At 39.0% G+C, this 25,351-nt stretch overlaps 2 protein-coding genes across 2 annotated transcripts in view; one reads left to right on the top strand and one right to left on the bottom strand.

Moving 5' to 3' along the window:
- Positions 1–1,325: 1,325 nt before the first annotated feature.
- LOC128384077 (tripartite motif-containing protein 16-like) lies at positions 1,326–6,764 on the top strand. Its single transcript, XM_053343656.1, has 2 exons — positions 1,326–3,070; positions 6,727–6,764. Exon 1 carries the CDS (start codon positions 1,326–1,328, stop codon positions 2,955–2,957), a length of 1,632 nt encoding a protein of 543 aa, XP_053199631.1. The 3' UTR covers positions 2,958–3,070; positions 6,727–6,764.
- Positions 6,765–11,195: 4,431 nt separating this feature from the next.
- Positions 11,196–25,351, bottom strand: part of LOC128384049 (SH3 domain-containing protein 19-like) — a 34,382-nt gene continuing 20,226 nt past the window's right edge. Inside the window, exons 6-17 of the mRNA XM_053343623.1 lie at positions 24,811–24,988; positions 23,435–24,724; positions 19,841–19,912; positions 18,385–18,640; positions 14,960–15,248; positions 14,667–14,873; positions 13,568–13,626; positions 13,199–13,452; positions 12,663–12,694; positions 12,380–12,554; positions 12,175–12,269; positions 11,196–11,496 (exon numbers count right to left, since the gene is read on the bottom strand). Of these exons, the coding sequence (XP_053199598.1) occupies positions 11,389–11,496; positions 12,175–12,269; positions 12,380–12,554; positions 12,663–12,694; positions 13,199–13,452; positions 13,568–13,626; positions 14,667–14,873; positions 14,960–15,248; positions 18,385–18,640; positions 19,841–19,912; positions 23,435–24,724; positions 24,811–24,988 (3,015 nt within the window). The 3' untranslated portion in view covers positions 11,196–11,388. The remainder of the gene's footprint in view (positions 11,497–12,174; positions 12,270–12,379; positions 12,555–12,662; positions 12,695–13,198; positions 13,453–13,567; positions 13,627–14,666; positions 14,874–14,959; positions 15,249–18,384; positions 18,641–19,840; positions 19,913–23,434; positions 24,725–24,810; positions 24,989–25,351) is intronic.

Raw genomic sequence — 25,351 nt, 5'->3', positions numbered from 1 at the left:
CGGACATCTGATGATTAAACAAAGCACTGTGCGAGCTGTATCATTGCAAACAGAATTAAACCCAGAAGACAAATAAGAAACATGAACGTTGCTAAAAAATTTAATCTGAATTTTATATTTTGTGGCACTAAAAATGTTTCAGTTCAGCTGCCAACTCCTGAATTACAGATGTCAAAGGTTCCTTGAATGCACCAAGTGACTTATCAGTTTCATGTCTTGTGCTGCATTCACTTTCCACAGGAAAGATGGTACATAGTAGTGACTTAATAGAAAGTAACATCAATGAGTTCATTACGCACTGAAAATATGAAGAATGGGATATTGAGATTTGGAATAAGCCATAAAACTTAGGACATATGGTTTATTCAGTGCTTTAGTAAACTTTAGCAGCTTAGTAGTAAAAAGTATGACATTTAATTAGCCAACAATGAAAAGATGTCTGTATGATGTGTTACCATTACATTTGGAAACAGGATGTCATGTTCGTATTGAAGAACAGGATTGGCTTTGTCAGTTATACAAGTTAAATAAAGCAGAAAATGTAATTATTTTTTTGTATTGTCCTTTGTATCATTACTTTCTTATGGAAAATGATTAAATTATGAAAAGACTTTTGCTCTGTGTGAGTATTTTAACAAAGTTTGGTCATTAAGAAAAAATGCTTTTAACAGGTAGCCTTTATATTACTTTCGGGTTTTTTGTTTGATCAGTTTTTTCTACTATGGTATTTGTGATTTTACTTACAGCAAATAAAAGACATGAGTTCTTCTAACACTGGCGGTGACAAATGTGGAAGAAAAATAAGACATGAGTATAAAGGTTATGCTGTATGTAAATTGAAAACCACCATTGTGAATGGAGTACAGAATGGCTGAACAGACTGATTTAATTCAGTCTGTAAAGATGTGAGTGAGTGCTGTAAATACTGCCAAGGTTCAAGCTGCTCCATTTCCTTGAATGAAGAAATGTCTAATAGATCAGAACGAGAAGCCAATCTCACTGACAGAGACTGAATGTTTTACTGCCAGAAATAGGCTCCCAAAAAGTATAAAAAATGAAAATTAGTATGAGATAATCAGACATATAACTACACATATTCGCAGGATTATTTCAGGTAATGATCAGAGGTAAATATATCAACTGAGGATATTTGCTGTAAACTCGTAAAATACAGCAAACATATAAAGAAAAGCTATGAATGTAGTCAAACTGCCTCCATTTCCTTGAATGAATCAATGACTAAAAACTCCTCCCTGGTTCCTGCCCCTTTAACAGATCAGCCTTTGCTTTAGAGAAAGTGAAACTCTTGAGACATTAACTGTGAAATGGCGCAGCAAGGAAATCAAGCAGACAGAGTTAAATTCTGTTGTTCCATCTGTCTGGATCTACTGAAGGATCCAGTGACTATTCCCTGTGGACACAATTACTGTATGAATTGTATTAAAACTTTCTGGGATGGAGAAGATCAGAAAATCCACAGCTGTCCTCAGTGCAGAAAGACTTTCATACCGAGGCCTGAACTGGTGAAAAACACCATGTTAGCAGAGTTAGTGGAGGAGCTGAAGAAGACCGAACTGGGAGCTGCTCCTGAAGATCACTGCTATGCCGGACCTGAAGATGTGGCCTGTGATGTCTGCACTGGTAGGAAGCTGAAAGCCCTCAAATCCTGTCTGGTGTGTCTGGCCTCTTACTGTGAGCAACACCTTCAGCCTCACTATGATTCTCCTGCTTTTCAAAAACACAACCTGGCCGACGCTTCTGCTAAACTTCAGGACACCATCTGCTCTCTTCACAATGAAGTGATGAAGATTTTCTGCCGCACTGATCAACAGTGTATCTGTATTCTTTGCTCCATGGATGAACATAAAGGCCACGACACAATCTCAGCTGCAGCAGAAAGGACTGAGAAGCAGAAGGAGCTCAGAGTGAGTCGGCAAAATATCCAACAGAGAATCCAGGACAGAGAGAAAGATGTGAAGGAGCTTCAACAGGAGATGGAGGCCATCAATCAATCAGCTGATAAAGCAGTGGAGGACAGTGAGAAGATCTTCACTGAGCTGATCCGTCGCATTCAGAAAAGAAGCTCAGATGTGAAGCAGCAGATCAGATCCAAGCAGGAAACTGAAGTGAATCACGTCAAAGAGCTTCAGAAGAAGCTGGAAAAGGAGATCACCGAGCTGAAGAGGAAAGACACTGAACTGGAGAAGCTCTCATGCACAGAGGATCACATCCAGTTTCTAAAGAAATACCCCTCGCTGTCAGGTGTTAGTGGATCTGCAGGTGCTCCCAGAACCAACATAGATCGCTTGTGGTACTTTAAGGATGTGATGGCAGCTGTTACAGCAGCCAGAGATAAAATGCAGGTCATTCTTAGTGAGAAATGGCCACAAGCAGATCCGAAGAAAAGAGCAGAGTTCTTAAAGTGTTCAGGTCAGATCACACTGGATCCAAACACAGCAAACAATTGTCTGGTTTTATCAGACAGGAACAGAAAGATAACACATAATGATAAAAACATACGATATCCTCACCATCCAGACAGATTCATTCATGCATATCAGGTCCTGAGTAAAGATGGACTGACTGGACGTTGTTATTGGGAGGTGGAGCGGAGCGGGAGTGTTGGAGTAGCAGTCGCATACAACAGTATTGGTAGGTCAGGAAACCTTAATGCACATGCATTTGGATATAATGATAAGTCTTGGGTATTACATTGTGGAAACAGTTACGTATTCAGACATAACAAGATCGGAGTAGCCATCTCAGGCCCTCAGTCCTCAAGAATAGGAGTCTACCTGGATCACAGTGCAGGTGTTCTGTCCTTCTACAGCATCTCTGATACAACGACTCTCCTCCACAGAGTCCAGACCACATTCACTCAGCCTCTCTATGCTGGACTTTATCTTTCGTCTAATGGGGACACTGCTGAGTTTTGTGAGTTGAAGCAGACAGAGTAGAACAAAATGGCTGAGGGATAGTTAATGTTTATACCTGATTTATGACCTTTGTCCTGAGAGCCTGACATTTGTGACTTTGAAAATATTAAAATGAAACATCAGGTGTGTGTTAAGTAGCAAAAAACAAGATTTACTAAGACAGAGAAAGTTGTTTTCTATTAATGAATGAAAGCAATACTATGGTGATTAAAGCAGTAGTTTCATTTACACAATATATTTGACAGAAATATATCATATATCTTAATGTGAAGATAATATATTATTCACAATGGCTGAGAATCACTTCAGTTTCAATGTTACTGCTCTTCATATTAAACATATTTCATATTTGGAAAATGGATTAGCAATATTTGTATGTGATAGTTGTTTGAGGGTTTTTGTGATAGTAATTATTTTACTGAATATATCATTCTACAATCTTTGCATTTCTGTTTAATCATTTTCAGGTGACAGCTAAAACACTGCTGATTAAGTCATCCTGATGTATTTGAATTAATGTTCATATAATGGCAAGATTTTAGTGTTTGCGTTGTTTAAATTTGGTAGTTGGAACCATTATGTTGGTGAAATATATAGTGCTTGTCAATGTTTTCTTATTAATAATGAATAATAATGTAATATATCTGTCATTTACAGTTTTCTTTTTGAGAGTGAACAGTCTCATTCTGGTAATCATACAGACATTGTAAAGATGTTTCACTTTAGTTTACTATGCAAATTGAGACTTTATTCAATTAATCACAACATTAGTCATAGATACTTTTTGTCGAGGTTATATTATCTTGTGTAATGTAACACTGCAGTTGTGAACAGGGACTTTTTCCTTTTTTTGGTGCATTAGAGAACGATTGGACATCTGATGATTAAACAAAGCACTGTGCAAGCTGTACCATTGCAAACAGAATTAAACCCAGAAGACAAATAAGAAACATGAATGTTGCTAAAAATTTGATCTGAATTTGATATTTTGTGGCACTAAAAATGTTTCAGTTCAGCTGCCAACTCCTGAATTACAGATGTCAAAGGTTCCTTGAAGGCACCAAGTGACTTATCAGTTTCCTGTCTTGTGCTGCATTCACTTTCCACAGGAAAGATGGTACATACTAGTGACTTAATAGAAAGTAACATCAATGAGCTCATTAAGCACTGAAAATATAAAGAATGGGACATTGAGATTTGGAATAAGCCATAAAATTTAGGACATATGGTTTATTCAGTGCTTTAGTAAAGTTTAGCAGCTTAGTAGTAAAAAGTATGACATTTAATTAGCCTACAATGAACAGATGTTTGTATGATATGTTACCATTACATTTGGAAACAGGATGTCATGTTTGTATTGAAGAACATGATTGGCTTTGTCAGTTATACAAATTAAATAAAGTAGAAAATAAAAAGCATATTTTTGTATTGTCTTTTGTATCATAACTTTCTTCTGGTAAATATTGAAATTGTGACAACGATCATCAAGAAAAAACAATTTTAACAGGTAGCATTTATATTGGGTTGGGTTTTTTTCTATTTAAAACATGTTTTCCCCTCACTGCACACAGTGTGTTGCTTCTGTGTCACCAGAAGTTATTTCTATGTTGTATTATGTGTCACAAAATTTACTATTTTAGTGGTGTGACATGAAACTAGAAAACAATCCTAAATTCAGTCATATTATGTCTCATTTTACACTCTTTTTCTTCTTTGCTATATTCAATCTGTTATTCACTCTCTCTCTCTCTTCCTTTAGCTGATCTAAAAGCATGAAAGAGCCCAAAAATGGATAATTCATTACTCAACAGCAACACAACATGTATTGTTACTCTGAGTACACTATATGACAAAAAATATGTAGATATCTCTTTTGCCTTCTACCATCCTTCCTGTTTATCTAAAGCTACACATTAAAGTTTATTGTGGGGCAGAGACCACTGACAATCAAACGGACTGTAAACATGTGGGTGAGGGCCATATATGCTGCCAAGGTTCAAACCACTCCTTTTACCACTATGAATATGTGTACATTTCCTGGTTCCTGCTCATATGACAGATCAACAAGTTCAGAGATGGATATAACCAACATGCTGTGAAGTGCAAGAACCGACAAGCAACTTCAAAGCAGATTGGCTGTATGTGACGCTTTTGCTACACAGAGTGTCTTAGCTATCAGGAAAGTGAAGCTGTTGAGACATTAACCGTCATTGAGAGATGAAATGGCGCAGCAAGGCAATCAAGCAGACAGAGTGAAATTCTGTTGTTCCATCTGTCTGGATCTACTGAAGGATCCGGTGACTATTCCCTGTGGACACAACTACTGCATGAACTGTATTAAAACTTTCTGGGATAGAAAAGATCAGAAAATCCACAGCTGTCCACAGTGCAGAAAGACTTTCATACCGAGGCCTGAACTGGTGAAAAACACCATGTTAGCAGAGCTGGTCGACACTTTTGCTAAACTTCAGGAGAACAGCTGCTCTCTTCACAATGAGGTGATGAAGATTTTTTGCCGCACTGATCAACAGTGTATCTGTTTTCTCTGCTCCATGGCCGAACATAAAGGCCACGACATAATCTCAGCTGCAGCAGAAATGACTGAGAAGCAGAAGGAGCTCAGAGTGAGTCAGCAAAATATCCAACAGAGAATCCAGGACAGAGAGAAAGATGTGAAGGAGCTTCAACAGGAGGTGGAGGCCATCAATCAATCAGCTGATAAAGCAGTGGAGGACAGTGAGAAGATCTTCACTGAGTTGATCCGTCTCATTCAGAAAAGAAGCTCAGATGTGAAGCAGCAGATCAGATCCCAGCAGGAAACTGAAGTGAATCTGGTTAAGGATATTCAGGAGAAGCTGGAAAAGGAGATCACTGAGCTGAAAAGGAAAGACACTGAACTGGAGAAGGTCTCATGCACAGAGGATCACACCCAGTTTCTGCAAAAATACCTCTCAATGTCAGGTGTTGGTGGATCTGTAGACTCTCCCAGAACCAACATTGATCACTTGTGGTACTTTAAGGATGTGATGGCAGATGTTACAGCAGCCAGAGATAAAATGCAGGCCATTCTTAGTAAGAAATGGCCACAAGCAGAGCCGAAGACCAGAGCAGAGTTCTTACAGTGTTCATGTCAGATCACACTGGATCCAAAAAAAGCACACAGGTATCTGGTTTTATCAGAGTGGAACAGAAAGATATCATATATCAAATCTGGACCTCTTCATCAACACTTACTAGTAATGCATTCATTGTTGGGCTCATTTCGTCCATCTCAGGTCCTGAGTAAAGATGGCCTGACTGGACGTTGTTATTGGGAGGTGGAGAGGAGCGGGAGCGTTGGAGTAGCAGTCGCATACAACAGTATTGGTGAAACAGAGGGCACTAATGCATATGCATTTGGATACAATGATAAGTCTTGGGCTTTACGATGTGACACTGGATACACATTCAGACATAACAAGATCTCAACTACCATCTCAGGCCCTCAGTCCTCAAGAATAGGAGTCTACCTGGATCACAGTGCAGGTGTTCTGTCCTTCTACAGCATCTCTGATACGATGACTCTCATCCACAGAGTCCAGACCACATTCACTCAGCCTCTCTATGCTGGACTTTGTCTTTGCTCTGAAGGAGCCACTGCTGAGTTTTGTGAGTTGAAGCAGACGGAGTAGAATAAGGATAGTTAATGTTTATACCTGATTTATGACCATTGTACTCCATATTGTGGTCCTGAGAGCCTGACATTTGTGACTTTGAAAATATTAAAATGAAACATCAGGTGTGTGTTAAGTAGCAAAAAACAAGATTTACTATAACAGAGAAATGTGTCTATTAATGAATGAAAGCAATACTATGGTGATTAAAGCAGTAGTTTCATTTACACAATATATTTGACAGAAATATATCATATATCTTAATGTTAAGATAATACATCGTTCACAATGGCTGAGAATCACTTCAGTCTCAATGTTACTGCTCTTCATATTAAACATATTTCATATTTGGCAAATCTGATTAGTAATATTATGTGATAGTTGTTTGAGAGTTTTTGTGATAGTAATTATTTTACTGAATACATCATTCTACAATCTTTGCATTTCTGTTTAATCATTTTCAGGTGACAGCTAAAACATTGCTGATTAAGTCATCCTGATGTATTTCAATTACTGTTCATATGATAGCATGAGTTTGGTGTTTGTGTTAGTTAAATTTGGTAGTTGGAACCATTATGTTGGTGAAATATATAGTGCTTGTCAATGAAACACTCTCAAAGATCTGTACTACTGAAAATGTGGGTATTTATTTGCTCTAAACAGCATCTGGTAGGTTCCCCACATTCCCACAATAATCTCCACCAATCAATTGGAGGTTTAGTTTATAAATTGGATGTAAATAGTAGTATATATATATATGGATTTTTACTCATATTTCCATCAATGTCTACAGTAGAAATTTTACTTTTTTATCTTTTGGTTGAATTAATGTTCAGCTGCCAATCAATCAGTCAGTTATTGGAGATTTGCACTGAAACAGTTAAACTCACCTGTTGAAGTAAAACATGTCTCATAAATGTCAAATATACAAAAACTGAGCAATTCATTTAAAAACTGTAAGAAAAATTATGAGATTATTGAAATGTCTCAAAGTTTTATTGGATTAAAAAGTTGGAATGTTTGGTTATACATAAAAATATCTGTTACAAAGCGATGTATAAATCTCTTTCACTGTTTATTCTCTATCATTCACACTAACGTACACAAACCAGTCCCAAAGGTTTGAAGATACCACATGTAAGATTTCCTTTTTTGACAATTTGCCACCAAATTAGTAGTGATGCCTGCAAACTAAGAAAAATGGAAACATCCAAACTTCCTGACTGAAATTTCAACCTTTAATGTTTTAAAGTGCAATAACTGAGAATTAAGACATATGGACACTGAAAGGTTTTCCTCACTGACTGTAAAATACTGACTACTTCACTTGCTTGATTGTCTAGTGAGAATCATTATATAACTGATGGCTAAATGCAGTGTTTGCAGGTAAAAAAGACAGACTGTTTATTTTTTGTGCTCTATTATTTACCTTATAGTCTGAACATTTCCCCCAAATACCTTCATGACTGTCAAAAAACTGCATGATCTGTATTTTTTCAGTGTGTGTAACATCTCAAAAAGCTATCAAAACATAGCCGATACTGTCTTGTTATCGCTTTCACGTAAACTATAATTAAATTGAATACTGTGAGAAATATAAAAACTACATACATGTCAGATACATTTTTTTAAAAATGGGAAAGGCTCCTGTAGAGAATGCAGACCACTGGACTTTTATTATTTGTGTAAATGTAGCTTTTTTCTCCTCAAATCAAGGCAACACAACTTTAACTTCGCCTTCTCAGACTTAGAGAATTGCATGAGAAATACTATGAATAACAACTTAATGTAAAGTAACTGGCAAAGCTTTTATCTGAGCACATTTACAATGAGAAAATGGGTTTTCCTGTTGATTCCTGCAACAGCACACAAAACCACTGACCTCCAAGTGTCAGATAAACAACTAAAAACACAAATTTAATGAGAGGAACTTTCTTAAATTGACCTTGAATCAGTCATCATCACTGCTAATATGCTGACAGACATCTAAAGAAAACCTTCCATGTTTTTATCTGTAACAAAAACTAAAAAACTTTTTGAGATGTAGTGTTTTAACACAGGAAACACATTAAGGGGAATGTGAAGGAGCACTTCAGCAAAAAAGATGCAAGTACAGTACGTTGTTTTGGTTTTTTAAAGCTACAGCCAGAGCTCTGCACTGTGAACCCTTTCAGCAACGTTACAACCACTTCCTGTTCCCTTTACAGTACCAACATGGTGCAAAAATGTACTCAAAAACACTGTCTGGGTGCAGGAAGAAGAAGAAGAAGCAAAGGTCAAAACAGGTTTTTAAAGTAGTTTTTAAACTTTTTCGATGTCGTAAGTTCATCAGCAAACTGGTGTTGCAACCGTTTCTTGGTCCAGTCTGTATGGACTTTATAACACGTAAAGTCTAATTAAGAAAAAATACTAAAAACATGTTGATATTTTATAGCATCTTCGTACATGGTGTGATTTTAAAGGGTAAAGCTGTCATTTTCTCTGGTTTTCTTTTTATCAACAAATCTCACGTACAGAGCCAAACTAACAATGAACTCCTCTCCTAATTAAGTATCCAAAGCCTGACAGATCTTCTTCCTCTCTGTCATAAACTTCTGTTATCATCCAAAAACTATTAAAAACACATCAGTGAGTCACATCGTTGCACATATTTCTTTACAGTCACATTACTATGTTTAGAAATGGCTCCAAAGTCCAATAACAGCGATTTTCTATGTGAGCATGTACAGGAACACCTTTATAATCTCTGAACTTTGTGCCAGTGTTATTTACAGTGTAGAGGTTAGTAGTGTGGCTATAATTAGTGTATGACGCTGTTTCTAACATGACCAAACTCTTTATAACGAAGGAACATGTGACCCAGTGCAGCCGTGTGACTCGATGACGTGTTTTTGAATAGTTTTTTAGACGATAACGGAGGAATAAGATACAATCACCGGCCTCTTTATTAGATAATTCAATCCAATACAACAACTCAATTCAATTTTTGTTAATATTGACAGGAAGTTGATTATTCTACTTTGTTTATTATTGAGGTCATACTGAGGTGCATTATATTGACTGGTGTTCCTAATATTTTGCCTCCCTCATATATGTTAATGTAGTGGACAAAATATTAGGAACACCATTTAATATACTCCTCCATCACCCACTATATTGGATTAAATTAGATGCACAGTTATACCCAATAAAGAGGCCAATTAGTGTATTTAAGGCTTTGATATACACTCTAGATCGGATCATTGTTGGTTTGGCTCTGAACATGAGATTTATTAACAATGAGAAATATATAGAAACATATAGAAAATGGGCAACCAAATCCTTTAAGTATTATAAAATATACAGCTGCTGTTGTGACTGATAGCTTTGTGTTCGTAGTGTATAACTGCTTTTATTGAGATACTTGCTTTTAGTGTCAAGCTTTAGTTGCATGTTTTAAACTGTCAAATATAAAATATGTATAAAACCTCACATTACAATGTTCAAAAAAATGGTCCAGAAGCCAAGTCAACAAAATAAAGTAGCGTCTGAAAAAAGGTCAAGCAGTCAAGTTAATGGACTAAACCAATAATAGTGTTCTTTATTGTAAAAATGCTACTTTTTAAGCTTCAAAGCTCGAAGGGTGTTTTGAAGAGGCCTTTTTGTCAGAATTTATAGGCCATGAGAATTTATGTGCAACATAAGAAATGAACTCTATAAACATTTATAAATAGCTTTAGGTACCTACAGTGTCATAAAAGTGTCATTAACTAAACGGAGAATGTTTTGAAAGTGGTGATTTTTTGGTCCTTTTCATAAAATCTGCAGGAGGTGGGCTTCATTAAGAGATGAATTAAAAGGAAACTAACAAAACATTATTAACACCGGTCAGACTTACCTTACAGTAACTATCACAAACCTGACCCAGCAGTGATTCAACAACTTAAAGCTCCACATATTTCAGTTTTAATTCAGTTTTCTAATCTCCTCTGGCTCAGAATGAGACTAACGTTCTCCTGTTTTTAGAGTTTGCTGAAGATAAATGTAGTTATATGCTTTAATGGGTTAGATAACATGAACTAATCCACCTCTCTAAACCTGTAGAGTGAACACTTTTCATTCTGAGTGCAGTTGAGCTGGCCTGATTTTAAAACAAAGCTCATGAATGTAATCCGATGTAAACACTGAAACACGATAAAAAAAATCCAATTTCGGCTAAAGTTTATGTCAAACATCCGTCATCAGACACAAAGAGGAAAAAAGTTGAAGTCGTGGCTCTTTGAAGCGTGAGTCCAGCCATCTGGATGATATTCGGGTCGATTTTGGGTCCGTCAACGCTTTTGTGCAGAACTGAAAACGAGTTTAGCGAGTCAAACCGAATCAGCGAAAAAAAAGAGAGAAAAAAAAAGTCCAGTCAAATTTCTTCTACAGTCTAATGTAACCGTCAGTTTTAAGGCAGCGCATGTCCGTCCAGTTCTCTAAGGGAGCACAGCAAGGTCTCGGTCGCCATGGTGACGCTACATCGGCGTTGTCCAGGATAGAGAAACAATCCCATCGCACCGCAAGAGTTCATGTTTCTCCAATTTCACAGCCAAACTACCAACAAAACTTACCAGGCTAATTTTGCTACATTAAAAAAAAAAAAAGATCAAGGAATCAAAATTTTTTTTATCTGAAATTCAGTGGATCGCCATCGCTGCCGTTGAGTGCACTTGCGTTTCGGTCCGGTTAACAAACAGGAATCCACCGTAGAGTCATTAACAAGTCGGTCGGGGAGGGAGATACCCGATAATTGTTTGTTTTGTTTCAGGATTTCCTCGTCAGAGAAGTGAAATGTAGTTTTTAGGAACGATCCCACGCTTCCCGCCCACAACTGCTACAATCCACTGTTCATCTACAGACTCCACCTCTGTTATAACGTCACCAACCTGCAGGAGGAGACAGAGAGAGAAACAAAAACATGAAGCTGGTGACTTCAAAACCAAACTTGAATCATAGTTTCAACAGATTATTCCTCATGTTTTAATATTTAACATGTTACTGAATACATATATTGCTGTTTTTAATTCTTTAAAATCAATATTTTCTTTTATATTTAGTAAATAAATCATGATGTGAGCTTATTTGGAGCACACATGAGTCACAATACCAATTAAACCCACTTTATTCATCAAATATCTTTATTTTATATTCCAAAATCTACATGAACTAATGAATACATTTTACAATGAGAGATAAATGTTGCTTTATAAGAAATGATCTCCCTTATAAATCATGTCAGTATCCATGACAACAGAGCTGGGCTTAGATTTTGGTGCTTAATGGGAACATTTACCCTAACAGCTGGACTTAGATCTTAGGGAGGAAGGAAAGAAGGAAGGAAGGAAGGAAGGAAGGAAGGAAGGAAGGAAGGAAGGAAGGACAGAAGGAGGGAACATTTATCCTAACAGATGGAAACATTGGTTAGAAAACTAGAAAAGTCATCAAATGCAATAAGTTACATTAATTTGATGAAGTCATTGAAATAGTTACATTACATTTTAAATAGAGTAACTAGTAATCTGTAACCATAGTAACCTTCCCATCCCTGCTCATGACACACACACCTTTAGTGAGAGCTCATCGTCGCCCTCGGCGATGAAGTCAAACAGAACTTTGGCCACGCCCTTAACCGCTGACTGCTGCGCTGGGATTGGCTGAGCTGGAAACAGGAAGTTGTGGTTAGAAAAGTATATTATAGTATGTTTATTATATTTGATCTATTTCTGGTCTTTTTTCTCCTGTTAGTGTGTTTGGGTGCTTGTGTCGTACCCTGGCAGGGCTGTGTGAAGGCAGCAGGGTAAAGTCCCTCCCTCCCCTCCAGTCTTCCTCTCCTCCACTCAGAGTCGATGTGCTCCGTCACTCGGATCAACGCCCCCTTGTGGAAAGACAGATCCTCTGCAGTCTGACCGGGGAAGTCGAACAGAGCCATGACCCACTCCTCCGTCTACAGACACAGATTTAAAACATTGTTAAGAACATTTAAAGGAAAATAAATGTAAAGAGAAAAAGCAAATATTACAGGAGAATAAATTAAAAGCCTCTAACCACTAACCTCTGTGTTCAGGTCCTGTGATGACTTTGGTGCTGTAAATGTAAAAAAATAAATAAACATACTCACGGTTAATATTCAGAGACAAAGACATAATTACTACATTTTTAAAAAGGTGTTTTCTACTTTTTATAGTTCAACTAAAAGCAAAATACACAGAAACATATAACAAATACACACACAAAATTACTCCTTAACCCTCCTGTTGTCCTCGAGTCAAGGAAGGAAGTTAGGAAGGAAGGAAGGAAGGAAGGAAGGAAGGAAGGAAGCAAAGCAGGAAGGAAGGAAGGAGGGAGGGAGGAAAGCAGTAAGGAAGGAAGGAGGGAGGAAAGAAGGAAGGAAGTAGGGAAGGAAAGAAGGAGGGATGGAGGCAGGAAAGAAGGAGGGAGGGAGGAAAGAAGGAGGGAGGGAGGAAAGAAGGAAGGAAGGAAGGAAGGAAGGAACAGTCAAAACACACAGGGTCAAGTATATATATTTTATTATTAATAAACTAAGCAAAGAAAGAAGCTGAAGAGTTAAAAGTAAAGTCTATCGCTCACCTGTACTTTCTATCACCGCCGTTTCCGTCGATGTAGTTTTCTCCTTTTCCCCTGGCAACGGTGCCGTCTCCCCCGGCAACGGCTCCACCACTTTGGCGAAGTTCAGGGGGAATATCCCGACCCGCCCGTGGATCTGTCCGCGGGCCCACTCCTGCCCGATGAGCTCCAGCAGGGCGATGACGTCACCCTGGGAGAAGGTGAGCTCGTCCTCTTCCTCACCCTCGTAGTCGAACAAGGCGACGCACCGAGGACCGCTGAGCACACAGGAAGGAGAACAAGAAAACATTATACTCTTTCTTCTTCTTGTTCTTTCTATAGATAGAGAAGTTACTGTGAAGCTGTAGAAGATGAGCAGGTTGTGTGTCGGACCTGACAGGAAGAGGATCCGGTTGTTCTTTCGGCTCGGTCGGCTGCACAGGAAGGATGGACTACGAAGGAAAAAACGATCAGTCACAACATAAAATGCTAAAAAAATCAAATATTTTACTTTTATATCATCATAATCTCCCCAATTTGAGTCCAGGAAGTGACGTTTGTTGCATGTTATACTGCTGTATAAACTAAACTCTAAGGTTGATGTCACCAAATCTGCTTTTTATCACTTCAAAAAGACACAAAGACACTAAAGCATGATTATTATCATTATGTACTGTAACCAGAATTTCATTAGTTTTTATTTTTATTCAGTTTTTCAGCTTATTTTTTTTTTTTAGAATTTCAGTTTAGTTTTAGTTTAGTTTTTATGTAGTTTTAGTTTTTCATGTATTAGAAGGAAAGCCTTGATTAGTAGAAACTGTAAAGGGATGAAATAATGTTGACACTGAGGTAAAGTTTGCTTCATGCTTCTTTGTGAGAGCTTCCAATGTGGACTTTCACACTAGTGGGATTGTTCTGCAGCAGCTGGCGTCCGCTCTGCTGCCCCCTGCTGGTAGAAGCCTGTTGTGTCAAGAAGTCAAACTGAACAGGACAGTGAAAATCGAAGCAGTGCAGTTTAGTTTTAGTTAGTTTTGCATCGTTCATTGTAGTTTTTATTCAGTAAAACTAAATTATTTTGTTCACTGCTAGTTTCAGTTTTAGTTAACTATAATAACCCTGATCCAGGCAGAACTTTAAGGTTCATGTGTAACGTGCCAAATTAGCTTTTTATCATTGAAAAAAATATTAAAACTGACACAAAGACACTACATTTGTTATTATCATTATTACTGTACTTACACTACTTTTGACCACTCAAAGCTCTTTTACACTACATGTCACATTCACACACTGTTGGCATAGCAACGGGAGCAGGTTGGGGTTACATGGACATGAGGACTGGATGAGCTGGGATTCAAACCACCAATCTTCCAATTTGGTGGACGACCGCTCTCCCTCTTCATCCATTGTAACACTTCATTGACCATTTTATGATACTTAACACTATAAACCATCAACACATATAAACAGGTTGAGCCAGATGTTTCAGTACCTCGGACTCTGGTAGGTCGAGGCCCTCCAAGGCGGGTTTTGATTGGCTGTCTGGATCTGGCATCGGCTCTGGTTGGGTGTCCAGGTCCAGGAGACACTGCGATGAGTCGATGAGAGCAGTGACAGCGGGTTGGCTCTTCCCTTCACCGGATACTTCCTCAGTGGGAGCCGGGCTCGGGTCGTCCAGGACGATCAGGACTTCCTGTTTCTAAGATGTGATAAAGAGGGACATTTTACTTAATGACTCAGATTTACGATCTTTAAATGTATGTGAGTGTGTGTGTTTGTCCATACTGTGCTGCTGTTATAAAGCGGGTGTCCTGGTTTAGGGCGGGGGGGCAGAGGTGGCCCTCTCTTTGCTGCCTTTTGACCCTGCGTCTGATTGGATGTTACAGCAGCAGCGGTCTGTGGGGGCGGTGCGGACTGGCTGGCCGGAGACACGGAGGGGGCAGGACTGGTTTTAGAAGGAGGAGGAATCTGGTTCGCTGTGGAAGTTGTGGAGTTGATGGACGGAGGCGGCGGTCGGCCGGGGGTGGATTTGATTGGTGGGGGGCGAAGGGGGAGGAGCTTCACACTTGAAGGCCTAAAGAGAAAGAAAGATACAAGATACATGAATCACTTTATGGCTCCAAGCTGAAAGAGAAAACTGAGCTAGAGCTTTCTGTTTCTGGTGAAAAAGAAAATATGCCAAATAAATAAAAAACGTAACTAGAAACTTCTCTCTCGTCTCTAATATTATAATCTAAACACTGAAAGACACCAGACTGGACTGTTTCTGTTATCTCGTCTTTGAGGATGAACATGTGAGCATGAATAGTTTGTGTGAAGGCCGAACTTAAAGCGTAATAGGACGGTGACTCGATCATGTTTCTTTCATCTAAGAAACCCAACCAAACTTCGGTCTACTGTGTCAGGAAGTGAAATGGAGATGATAAAACATGCCTGTATCTCATCGTGTTCGGACTGCTGTGGTCTTCTTCTTACCTGCCTGAACAAATCTCCTTTAGATCATTTATAAACCGTTGACAATGCTGCTGCTAGGCTTCAACAGATCGTCACATATTACACCTACTTTAACCTCAATGCATTGGCTTCCTGTTAATTTTAGAATGAATTTCAATGTTTTGGTGCTCCCTTATAGAGCCCTGCATGGCTACACATATCTTTGCCCCCTACACCATGAGCCAAGTCCTTTGGTCCTCAATCCAGGGTTTTATAAGTCTACTTCAGACACCCTTCTAGTTGGCAGCGCCAAAGCTTTGGAAAAGTCTCCTACTGTAATACGCTTGAGGTCTTTGGATACTGTGGACTCATTAAAAAAGCAGCTAAAAACCATCTGTTCAGTCAGGGATTTAGGTAGTTTGTGGTATTTCTTGACACCTATATCTGTTCCCTTTGTAAATTTAAGGTATTTGATTTTATATGATTGATATGACTATATACTTCAAATGATGGGAAACACTTCAATCCTATGTTGCATGATAGACGAATACTTAAATGACTCTTATTAAAAAAGCAAAGGGAGCAGCCGACCTTATGACGCAAGAACATTTAATGAGTAAAAACTACTAACACTGAGTTTTAATCCCAGTTACTGAGTATTTTTACCCATTTAATGCATATTTTATTGTCAAAACTAAAAAATGTGCAGGTTATTTAACTGTTTATTGTATAATTTCGAAGGGTATTTTTACTTTTCTTTAGCTCTGAGCCAGCAAATGTTCATTTCTGACCTTAACTTTCAGTCAATCCTGCACTACAATTGAACCCACATCATGGAGGTCAATGTGTTTTGGGTCAACACAGCTGCATTTGATATTAAAAATAACGATGTTTGGTGTAAAAGCCCAGAAATAATAGTCTGTCAGTGGAGGTATTTTTACTTGTTCTGAACATTAAACAGTGTTTTTCTTGTTATGTTTCCTGTAATCATTCCTCCTGTTCATACTGACCATAAGAAGATCCCTTCATAATACACTTACAATGGACTGAATCCACAGTCCTCTTTCTGTTTTGAGGCTTCAGCAGTCTGAGTTGGTTAAATAAAGACGATATCTCCCAAAGAAAACGTCTCTTTAGTACAGAACTCACACTTTTTTTGTTTTCCTGGACAGTGTTTCTGTTGATTTTATCCCACATCACTCACAGTGGAGGCACATTGGGAACGACAGGAATGATTACAGCGAGAACAATCTGTTGCAATATTAACTTTGGGGCCTGAATATTGTTTTAAGACACACTTGAAAAAATGTGAACCATTTAAACTGAACCAAAAAAAGATGTTTAAATGACCGAAAATAACCAAAATATTACCTTAACATGTCTGCTATTAAATTACTATTATTATGAAATTAATATAAAATAACTGACTGTCAAAGGATATAAAACTACACTTTTCTTTATTTTTTTACTTCTTTCTTTGCAGATGATGCAAGTCTGTGAGTATCGGCGCTCGTCTTTTTAAAAATGACTTTAACCTTTGTGTCTGATATGGACACTTTTGTCCAATTCCGATTATCATTTTGTGACTATTTCATAGTGGTTTTAGCAAGAGCCTTGAAAATTGGTAAAGGTTAATCATTTTTCACATATTTTTGAATTCCAAACCCAATCCTGTATGACACTTTCCAACTCAGAGGAAATCAACTTTTACCATAATTAGACTATACAAAACATATGGATGTAACATCCGTGATGTCACCCATTGGTTTGTGGACTGCTGCTCGGAAGCCAATAGTTTTGAATCTAGGCAGTGCCATCTTGAAAATTTCAGGTGCATGCTGGGAAAAATAAAAACACGGATTCTACTTATATGGGCATGAGTTGGCGCCATGAGCGGAGCGGGGAGGTTGCTATAGTTGTGAGGGCTGGATCTCGAGGACATTGGTCAATCAACCTGTCAATCAGGACGTAGCCACGCACTAATGCATACCCTGCTTTATCGTCACATATAAAATCAGGGAGGCCAAAATGTCCCAAATGAACATCATACTGCATTGAAGAAGGCTTTAAACTAGCGATTGAGACCATAAACACATTTTGAAAACGTTTACTGAGGTTAGAAATCAAGTGAGAAGTTGGTGAGTTCTCCATTGACTTGTATAGAGACGGTCGCCCCCTGGTGGCCTTTTGATAGAATGCAGCTCTAAGTTACTTCCTGGTTGGCCTCATTTCAGAGGACCAGAACTCCCTGCCTGCTTTTACCACAATGTGTTTTTTCATGCATCTTCTAATCCACTTCTCCTCTATTGATCCAAACCATTGATTTACTTAATTTCAGACGTTTAACCCCTTCAATGCCAGAACATAGAGTCCCTGGTACTATACCAGGGACCAATATACTGAATTCAAATTGATTTCAGTTTGGGGGGATTATAACAGTCTTGGATATGTCATTGATGAGTAACAAGATTGATTTCCAGGGGTTTTTAGTTTTTTGACCACGTGACTCTCTGAACCAAACTGGCACAAAGTGGTAAATGTGCCAGTAAAAAATATTAGGGTACAAAGGTTAAAGGAACTGCTGGAATAACAAGAAACTGAGAGAAACCGTGAACATCAGAGCAGAGGACACTACCTCCCTTTGTTCCAGAGCAACAGCAGAAATCTGACACTCACCCAACACACAGAGCCGCTTAATTCCCATTTAATTAACAAATCGTTTCACTTTTATCGGGTTTATATCCTCCGTCTAGAGATCTACTGTGCATCCTTCTCACCGTGGAGGAAGAGGAGGGTCTGAGGAGTTTGTGTTAGCAGAGCTCGTAGTTTCAGCTTTGGTTTGGACCGCAGAGCCTTTCCTCAGAGCCGGAGCTGGAGCCGGAGCCGGGGGTTTGACCACGGAGGGAGCAGGGGCGGGACCGGGGGGTTTCGGGGCTGTAGCAGGGGCAGCAGCTGAAGGTTTGACTGCTGGGACTGGGTTTGGATCTGGGGGCGTTCGTGAAGCACCGGAGGGTTTTGGGGCGAGAGAGGGAGCTAAAGGTGGTAAAATATAAAAAAGAAGAAAAAGAAAATCCATCACATTTTGACCCTAAAAATTTTAAATAATCTCATCATTAATAATCTCTTGTACAACTTAAACTGACAGACACAGACTCAGACCAACTATCTCAAACTAAACAAGAATGAGATAAAACTGATAAAGGTAATCAAAGTTAGACTTGGTAAAAGAGAATAAAACATTTGAAAACATGAATACAATAAAATAAATGATTAAAAACATGAATAAAAAGGTCAAATCTCTCCAACTTTACCCAAAGAAACTCTAAAATATGTTTTTTTGTGACTCATATTGGCTCAAATCTGAACGCAGCACGCAGAGGTTGAACAGCTACGTTGGTAAAAATAGACCGATGACCTCAGACGAACCCATGACCTACTTTAGCTCACAGAGCCGTGACGAATCACTCTGTTGTTTGGGTTGTTTTTTTTTTTTTGCAGATTCACATTTTTTTTCTTTGGTGTGTGTGTGTGTGTGTGTGTGTGTGTGTGTGTGTGTGTGTGTGTGTGTGTGTGTGTTTGAAGCCGTGAAGAGTAAAAACCATTAAAAATCAAAGTCTTAACTTCTTTACACAAATTCATGTTAGCAGCTTCAATTAAAGCTCGGTTAATTACATCAGGGGACTTATCTAGTTTAGCTGTCCAATCACGTGGCTCGGCTGAAACACACACACACACACACACACACACACACACACACACACACACACACACACACACACACACACACACACACACACACACACTCACACTCACACATAACTCTGACACTTGAAACTCACAGTAGAGGCTTTTTTCTTCTCTTACAATCACAGCATTTTTCTTCCACAACATTTGCATTGCATAATATAAACCAACCCCCCCCCCCCCCCCCCCTCTCTCTCTCTGTCTCTGTTATACACAATGACACACAAACACACACACACACACAGATAGACACACACACACAAAATCATTCCACATGTTTGCATATTTCTGTCACATTACCAGCGAGTGAGATTTGTCTTTTCTAAGCTCTCAAACGCTCCATTGTATTACAGCAACATGCAGCTCAGTGTTCACTCTCACTAACACACACACACACACACACACACACACACACACACACACACACACACACACACACACACACACACACACACACACAGACGCACACAAAGTCTCTCTCTCTCTTACCGCTGCCTCTGCGTGCTGAGGTCAGTGCTGCTGGTTTGGTCGGGACGCCTGGACGAACACTTCCTACTTTCACTGAAATAATAAAAAAAAGAAAGAAAATATGAACAAAAAATAAAACTAATAAATAAATAAATAAATAAATAAATAAATAAATAAATAAATAAATAAATGTTAGTGGTGCTATAAGACAATCAATGTTAGTTGATTAATAGACACAATAATCCTTTTTTTCCTCCTCCTTGTCAAAACCTGGTGACTACATTACCCACAATGCAACATTTCCACTTCCATTAGTTTATTATTTTATTCTTATTTATTTTATTCGTCTGTTTTATTTTATTATTTTTATTTTATTTTATTTTTTACATCGTTTTTAGTTTAGATTTAATGAAACTTTTTCTCTCTTATTTTAGATTTTTTACTGGTTTTTTTATTGATTTATTTTTATTTAGTCCTCTAGATGGCGCTTCATCATAAAACTAAAACATCCAAAATACAAATAATCATTCAATTCATTAAGAAGTTTTTTTTATTTTTTTTAGAGGTAAATCTTGGAAGATAAATGCTCCTTTATCCACTTTAAAAAGGTTCAGTTTAATTCAGTTTAATTTAATTTAACCAAACAAAACATCTATTTGCTTTTAATTTGACGTTTTCTGATCAGCATGTGCATTAAAGTACATCACTGGTTGATAAAGTCGAGTCAGTAGAAACCATTAAAACCAGTTCAGTCAGTTTATCTGCAGATTTCTTTGTTATCTGTCATGTTTGTGTCAGAGAGAGAAAAAAAAAATCACTTCCTCCAAACACTTCAGTCTGTTTTCAGTATCGTTCCTTTTTCTTCCAGCATGAGCAGAAACGTCGGCTTGTTGTTGAGTCTGTGATGACAATGAAGTGCTGTTCGTCCGTCGATACGCTGACGTCAGAGCGAGGGTTCAGAGGTTTCAGCGTAAACAGTGGACAGTGTGATAAATGTCAGAATCAGCTCTGAACACATGGAACCAGATTGATCTCATGTCTGAAGTGATATTTCCACACACCTTCATGTTGACTCCAACGCTCCTTTGTGTGCTCGGAAACACTCGGGACTTTACTCAAATATTGACATAGTTGAGGTTTTTAGATAAATGCAACCAAACAAATTTAGAAATGAACAAAACCAAAGATGTTTTTTGGGTCAGTGACAAATAAGGGTTGGCAAGCAATTTAAAAATCTGTTAAAAACTAGTTTTAAAAGCAGCATCAGGTTTGTTAAAATGTATATTTAGTATTGCTGTTGGTTTTATATAATTTGCACCATTTTGTACCAAAAGTAAGACTGAATGCTCCTGAAAATGTCAAATGGTGTAACCACAAAAGAATGATAAATATTTAATACTTTATCCACCTAGAGAGAGAAAGAAAGAAAGAAAAAAAGAAGTTGGAGGAAAAAAGAAAGAAAAATTAGGAAGGAAAGAAAGTTTTTTTTTTATCCTCCTAGACAGAAAGAAAGAATGAAGGAAACCAAGAAAGAAAGAAAGTGAGATAAACAAGGAAGAAGAGAAAAAGTGAAAATTAAGTGGGAGAAAGAAGGAAAGACAGAAAGATATAGGTGGAAGAGAAGAAAATAGGGACAAGAAAGACAGAAAGAAAGAAAGAAAGCAAGCAAGCAGTCAGGTTCCTGATCTCCATGATTCTCCAGATTAAATGTAATATTTAGAACAATAGTATTCCATTAGCTTTATTTAATATAAAAGTTATAATGTAAGATCATGCCAAACTAGTTGATATGTGTTTTATTGACTATTTACTGTTTTTATGGTTACACCACTTAGACATTTTTGCCATAATCCTCTAATATATTCTCTCAAAATTGATTAAAAGCAGAAATTTGATGCTTTTGCTCCACAAAAAAAGAATGTGTGGAAGTTATTCATACGTTTATTTTCACATTTTAACCTTTTAAATTTAAAGTAAACCTCATGGACACAAAAAAAACGTCACTGAAACTTCTCGAAAACCTGATAATCAGACTGAATTACATCTTAGTGTTCACTTCATTATTCCCTTTAAGAGATGTGAGCAGTGATTCAGACGTCTGCAATTATACAGCTACAAACTATACGAACTATAATTCTGTAATTTAAGCCTCCGACTGATAGCAGCACCATTTCTCCATATTTAGAGAAATCCGTGACAAAGATCATCGACAAAAATCATTGACACAGATGTACGTCAGTATTGGCTTGAAAACAAGGAACTAGCAGACGTCAGTTGGTATTTCCCCAACACTTAAATCTGTGTTACTATAAAATCAAACAGTGTTGATAACTGAAATCTAAATAAAAGGACGACAGCTGCTTCGGTCAACAGCTCGAACTACACTGAGCGCTTATCAGCTACAACGTCATTCAGGTTATCTGGCAGATAAACAGCACGCTTCATTCAAACCTCGTGTAAATATTTGAGGAATGCGCTGAACTTCTGCTCACATGGAGACACAAAGGAGTTCACCAGCTGACTGAGAGGAACTGTCTTATACTGTTCACTGCTGACGTCACAGAAATATTAAAAACTCGTCAATACAATCGGCTTAAATGAGAAATACACTACAGGCCATTACAGTGACAGGTTTTTTAATGATAAGACATATTTAATGGCTTTTGCAGCCATCTCAGGCAGAGACCAGAGACGAGGAATGACACGACTCTTACAGTATCTCACAAAAGTGAGTACACCCCTCACTTTTTTGCAAATATTTCATTATATCTTTTCATGGGGCAACACTATAGAAATGAAACTTTGATACAATTTAACAGTAAATCCATAAGCTATACAAGCTGTACATGCATATCAAAGTTTCATTTCTATAGTGTTGTCCCATGAAAAGATATAATGAAATATTTGCAAAAAAGTGAGGGGTGTACTCACTTTTGTGAGATACTGTAAGAGTCGTGTCATTCCTCGTCTCTGGTCTCTGCCTGAGATGTGAGTCCGTTGGCCTGAATCTCACTGATCTTGCTCGCTGGTTGAGATCCCAAAGTTTGTTAATATTAAATATTTCACGCATCCAAACTGCAACTAAATTCGTTACTGCACTCCCTTGGCTCTCCAGTCATACACCCACCAAGTGTAGAGTAGGTCCGGGCAATATATTGACATTATATTGATATTGTGATATGAGACTAGGATATTGTAATATTGTGATACGGCATAGGTGTCGTCTTTTTCTGCTTTTAAAAGGCATTACAGTAAAATTATGTAATGTTCTAAACTTACCAGACAGTTCTAGATGTTCTAGTATTAACCTTTTACCAACTTAGTCATTATATCCACAATACTGATGATTATTTATCAAGAATCTCATTGTGGAAGTAACTTGTGAAAGCACAGATAGTCATCCCTACGATATTGTTGCAATATCAATCATGATATTTGATTTTATGTTTATCACCCAGTCCTATTGTAGAAGGTGAATAACTTGAGGTCAGTAATCCGCCTTCAGATTTTTCAGTCATTGTTTAAAAAGTATTCGGTTATCTTGACCTTTTCCGTCAACAGGGGTCTAAATAAAAACCTGGAGATGAAACCGTCACCAGGCAGAACGACACTCACCAGTTTGGATTGTGGTTTCCTCCGTCTCCTCACTTCCAGTCTGAGTCTCCGTCTTCGCTCCGCTGCTGACCTCCACGGAGGGTCTCGGGGGCAGAGTCAGGGTAGTGCGCCCAGCTGTGATGCTTTTATCCTGTTGTGGAGCTCCCATGCTGGCCCTGGGGGCGACTGGAGGTCTGGGTGGAGGTTTGGGGTTGGCTGCCGAGGGCGTCTCACTGACACACGGGGTGATTTTGGGTGGAGGGGGTCTGGGGGCTGGGACGGGGGCAGGGGCAGGGGCAGAAGAACTAGATGGGAGGGTTTCTGTAGCAGGTGGGGGTTTGGGTGTGACTGCAGGTTTTTCTGTGTTTTTGCAGGGTTGGGGTGCCGGAGCCGGAGCTGGAGCAGATTTCGGGGTACAAGAAGGTGCTGGTTCAGCAGTAGTTTGAGGTTTAGAGTCTGCTGAGGGGGGTTCACTTGTTGTCAGAGCCTCAGCGCTATCTGATGCACCTCCATCTTCCCAAAATACCTTACTGGATGGTTTGGGGGCATGTGAGAAGGTTTTGGGTTTCGGAGCAACCACAGGTGGAGCCGATTTGGCCGGTTGCCCCTGGAGACGAGGGCGCGGACGGGGCTCTGGTCTCTTTGTGATGACACACCCCTCGATGGTCCCGCTGCCTCTGTTCCCGTCTCCACAGCTCCCATCAGTCACCTGCTGCTGCTGCTGCTCGAACGCTTGGATCCTCGCTTTCAGAGCCGCCATGTCCTCCGCGTCCTCGTCTTCCTCGGTCTCCGATTGGCTGCGCCCGCTGCTGTCGCTACGGTGATCGGGGAAGCCCCAGTCGTCGGCGCTGAATGCCTCAAGCAGCTCCTGCAGGTATTTCCCCTGACTCACTTCCTGGTTAGTGGTTTCACTCACAGCTCGGGCGGCTAGCGTCGCTAAACCGTCGTCTCGCAGTTTCACCAAAGTCTGAACTTTGACGTCGTTACCGGTTGGCTGCACGCTGAGCCTGGAGCGGGGGCGTGGCCTGGGGCGCTCGCACGGGACTTGTGAAGAAGTTGTCGAAGGGGTTGCCGCGTCAACAGCAGCTAAAGGTTGATCCCATTGGTCGGTTTGAGTGCCACCAGTTGAGGTTAGAGGCGAATTAAGTTCGGCGAGGACGTCGCAGCACTGAGTGTGTGAGTTCGGTAAAACGCTGTCACCGACACGAGAGCTGGCTGTTGATTGTTTGGCGTTGGTGGCGACGTCTTCAACATGAGGCGGTTTAGGAGGTTGGGGGAGAGGCGGTCGCGGCGGTCTAACCGGTCTTTTTGCTAAAACACAAAACACAAATTCTTTTTACTTACAAAATAAAATAAGAAAATAGAAAAGCATTTAAAATGACCAAGCTTCTTCTCACCCTGCGAGTCTTGAGGATCGGGAGCAGCACCCGGGTCGGTCTGGGTGGCGATGGTTATCGTAGAAACTGGACGTGATGTGGACGAAGATAAGGAGGATAAGGAGCTCGAGGAGGAAGACGGACGGAGAACCTGCTCCTGTGTCTTCTCCCTGATCACCTCCTCATAGGAAGGAGGAGGCTGAGGAGGAGACACACCACCAAAATAAAATATAAATATAAAGTCACATCAATACAAGTGGAAAACAAATAAAGTTGACCTATACCATTACCTCTATTTATCAATCAATTTTTCTGTTTTTTTGTAATATATGCTTTTATTTGTTAGTACACTCAATATTTTTGGCTCGGACAAAACAAGCAACTTATTGCATCATACTAGGCTCTGGGAAATTATAATGAGCCTTTAGTTTTTACTATTTTCTGACATTTTGTGGACAGTTTTCAAATGAGTTAATCTTGTGCCGTTTCCAGGAAAGGAAACGATAACAGCAGCAGCATTTTAAACCTGCAGATATCGACATGATATCGCCCCCTACAGGCG

Source organism: Scomber japonicus, chromosome 22, assembly GCF_027409825.1.
Source record: "Scomber japonicus isolate fScoJap1 chromosome 22, fScoJap1.pri, whole genome shotgun sequence".
NCBI classification, from domain to species: domain Eukaryota; kingdom Metazoa; phylum Chordata; class Actinopteri; order Scombriformes; family Scombridae; genus Scomber; species Scomber japonicus.
This window is presented reverse-complemented; position numbering and strand designations above follow the sequence as displayed.

Bases quoted from the DNA above. Each gene is read 5' to 3' on its own strand.
- LOC128384077 (XM_053343656.1), top strand. From the start codon at position 1,326: ATGGCGCAGCAAGGAAATCAAGCAGACAGAGTTAAATTCTGTTGTTCC.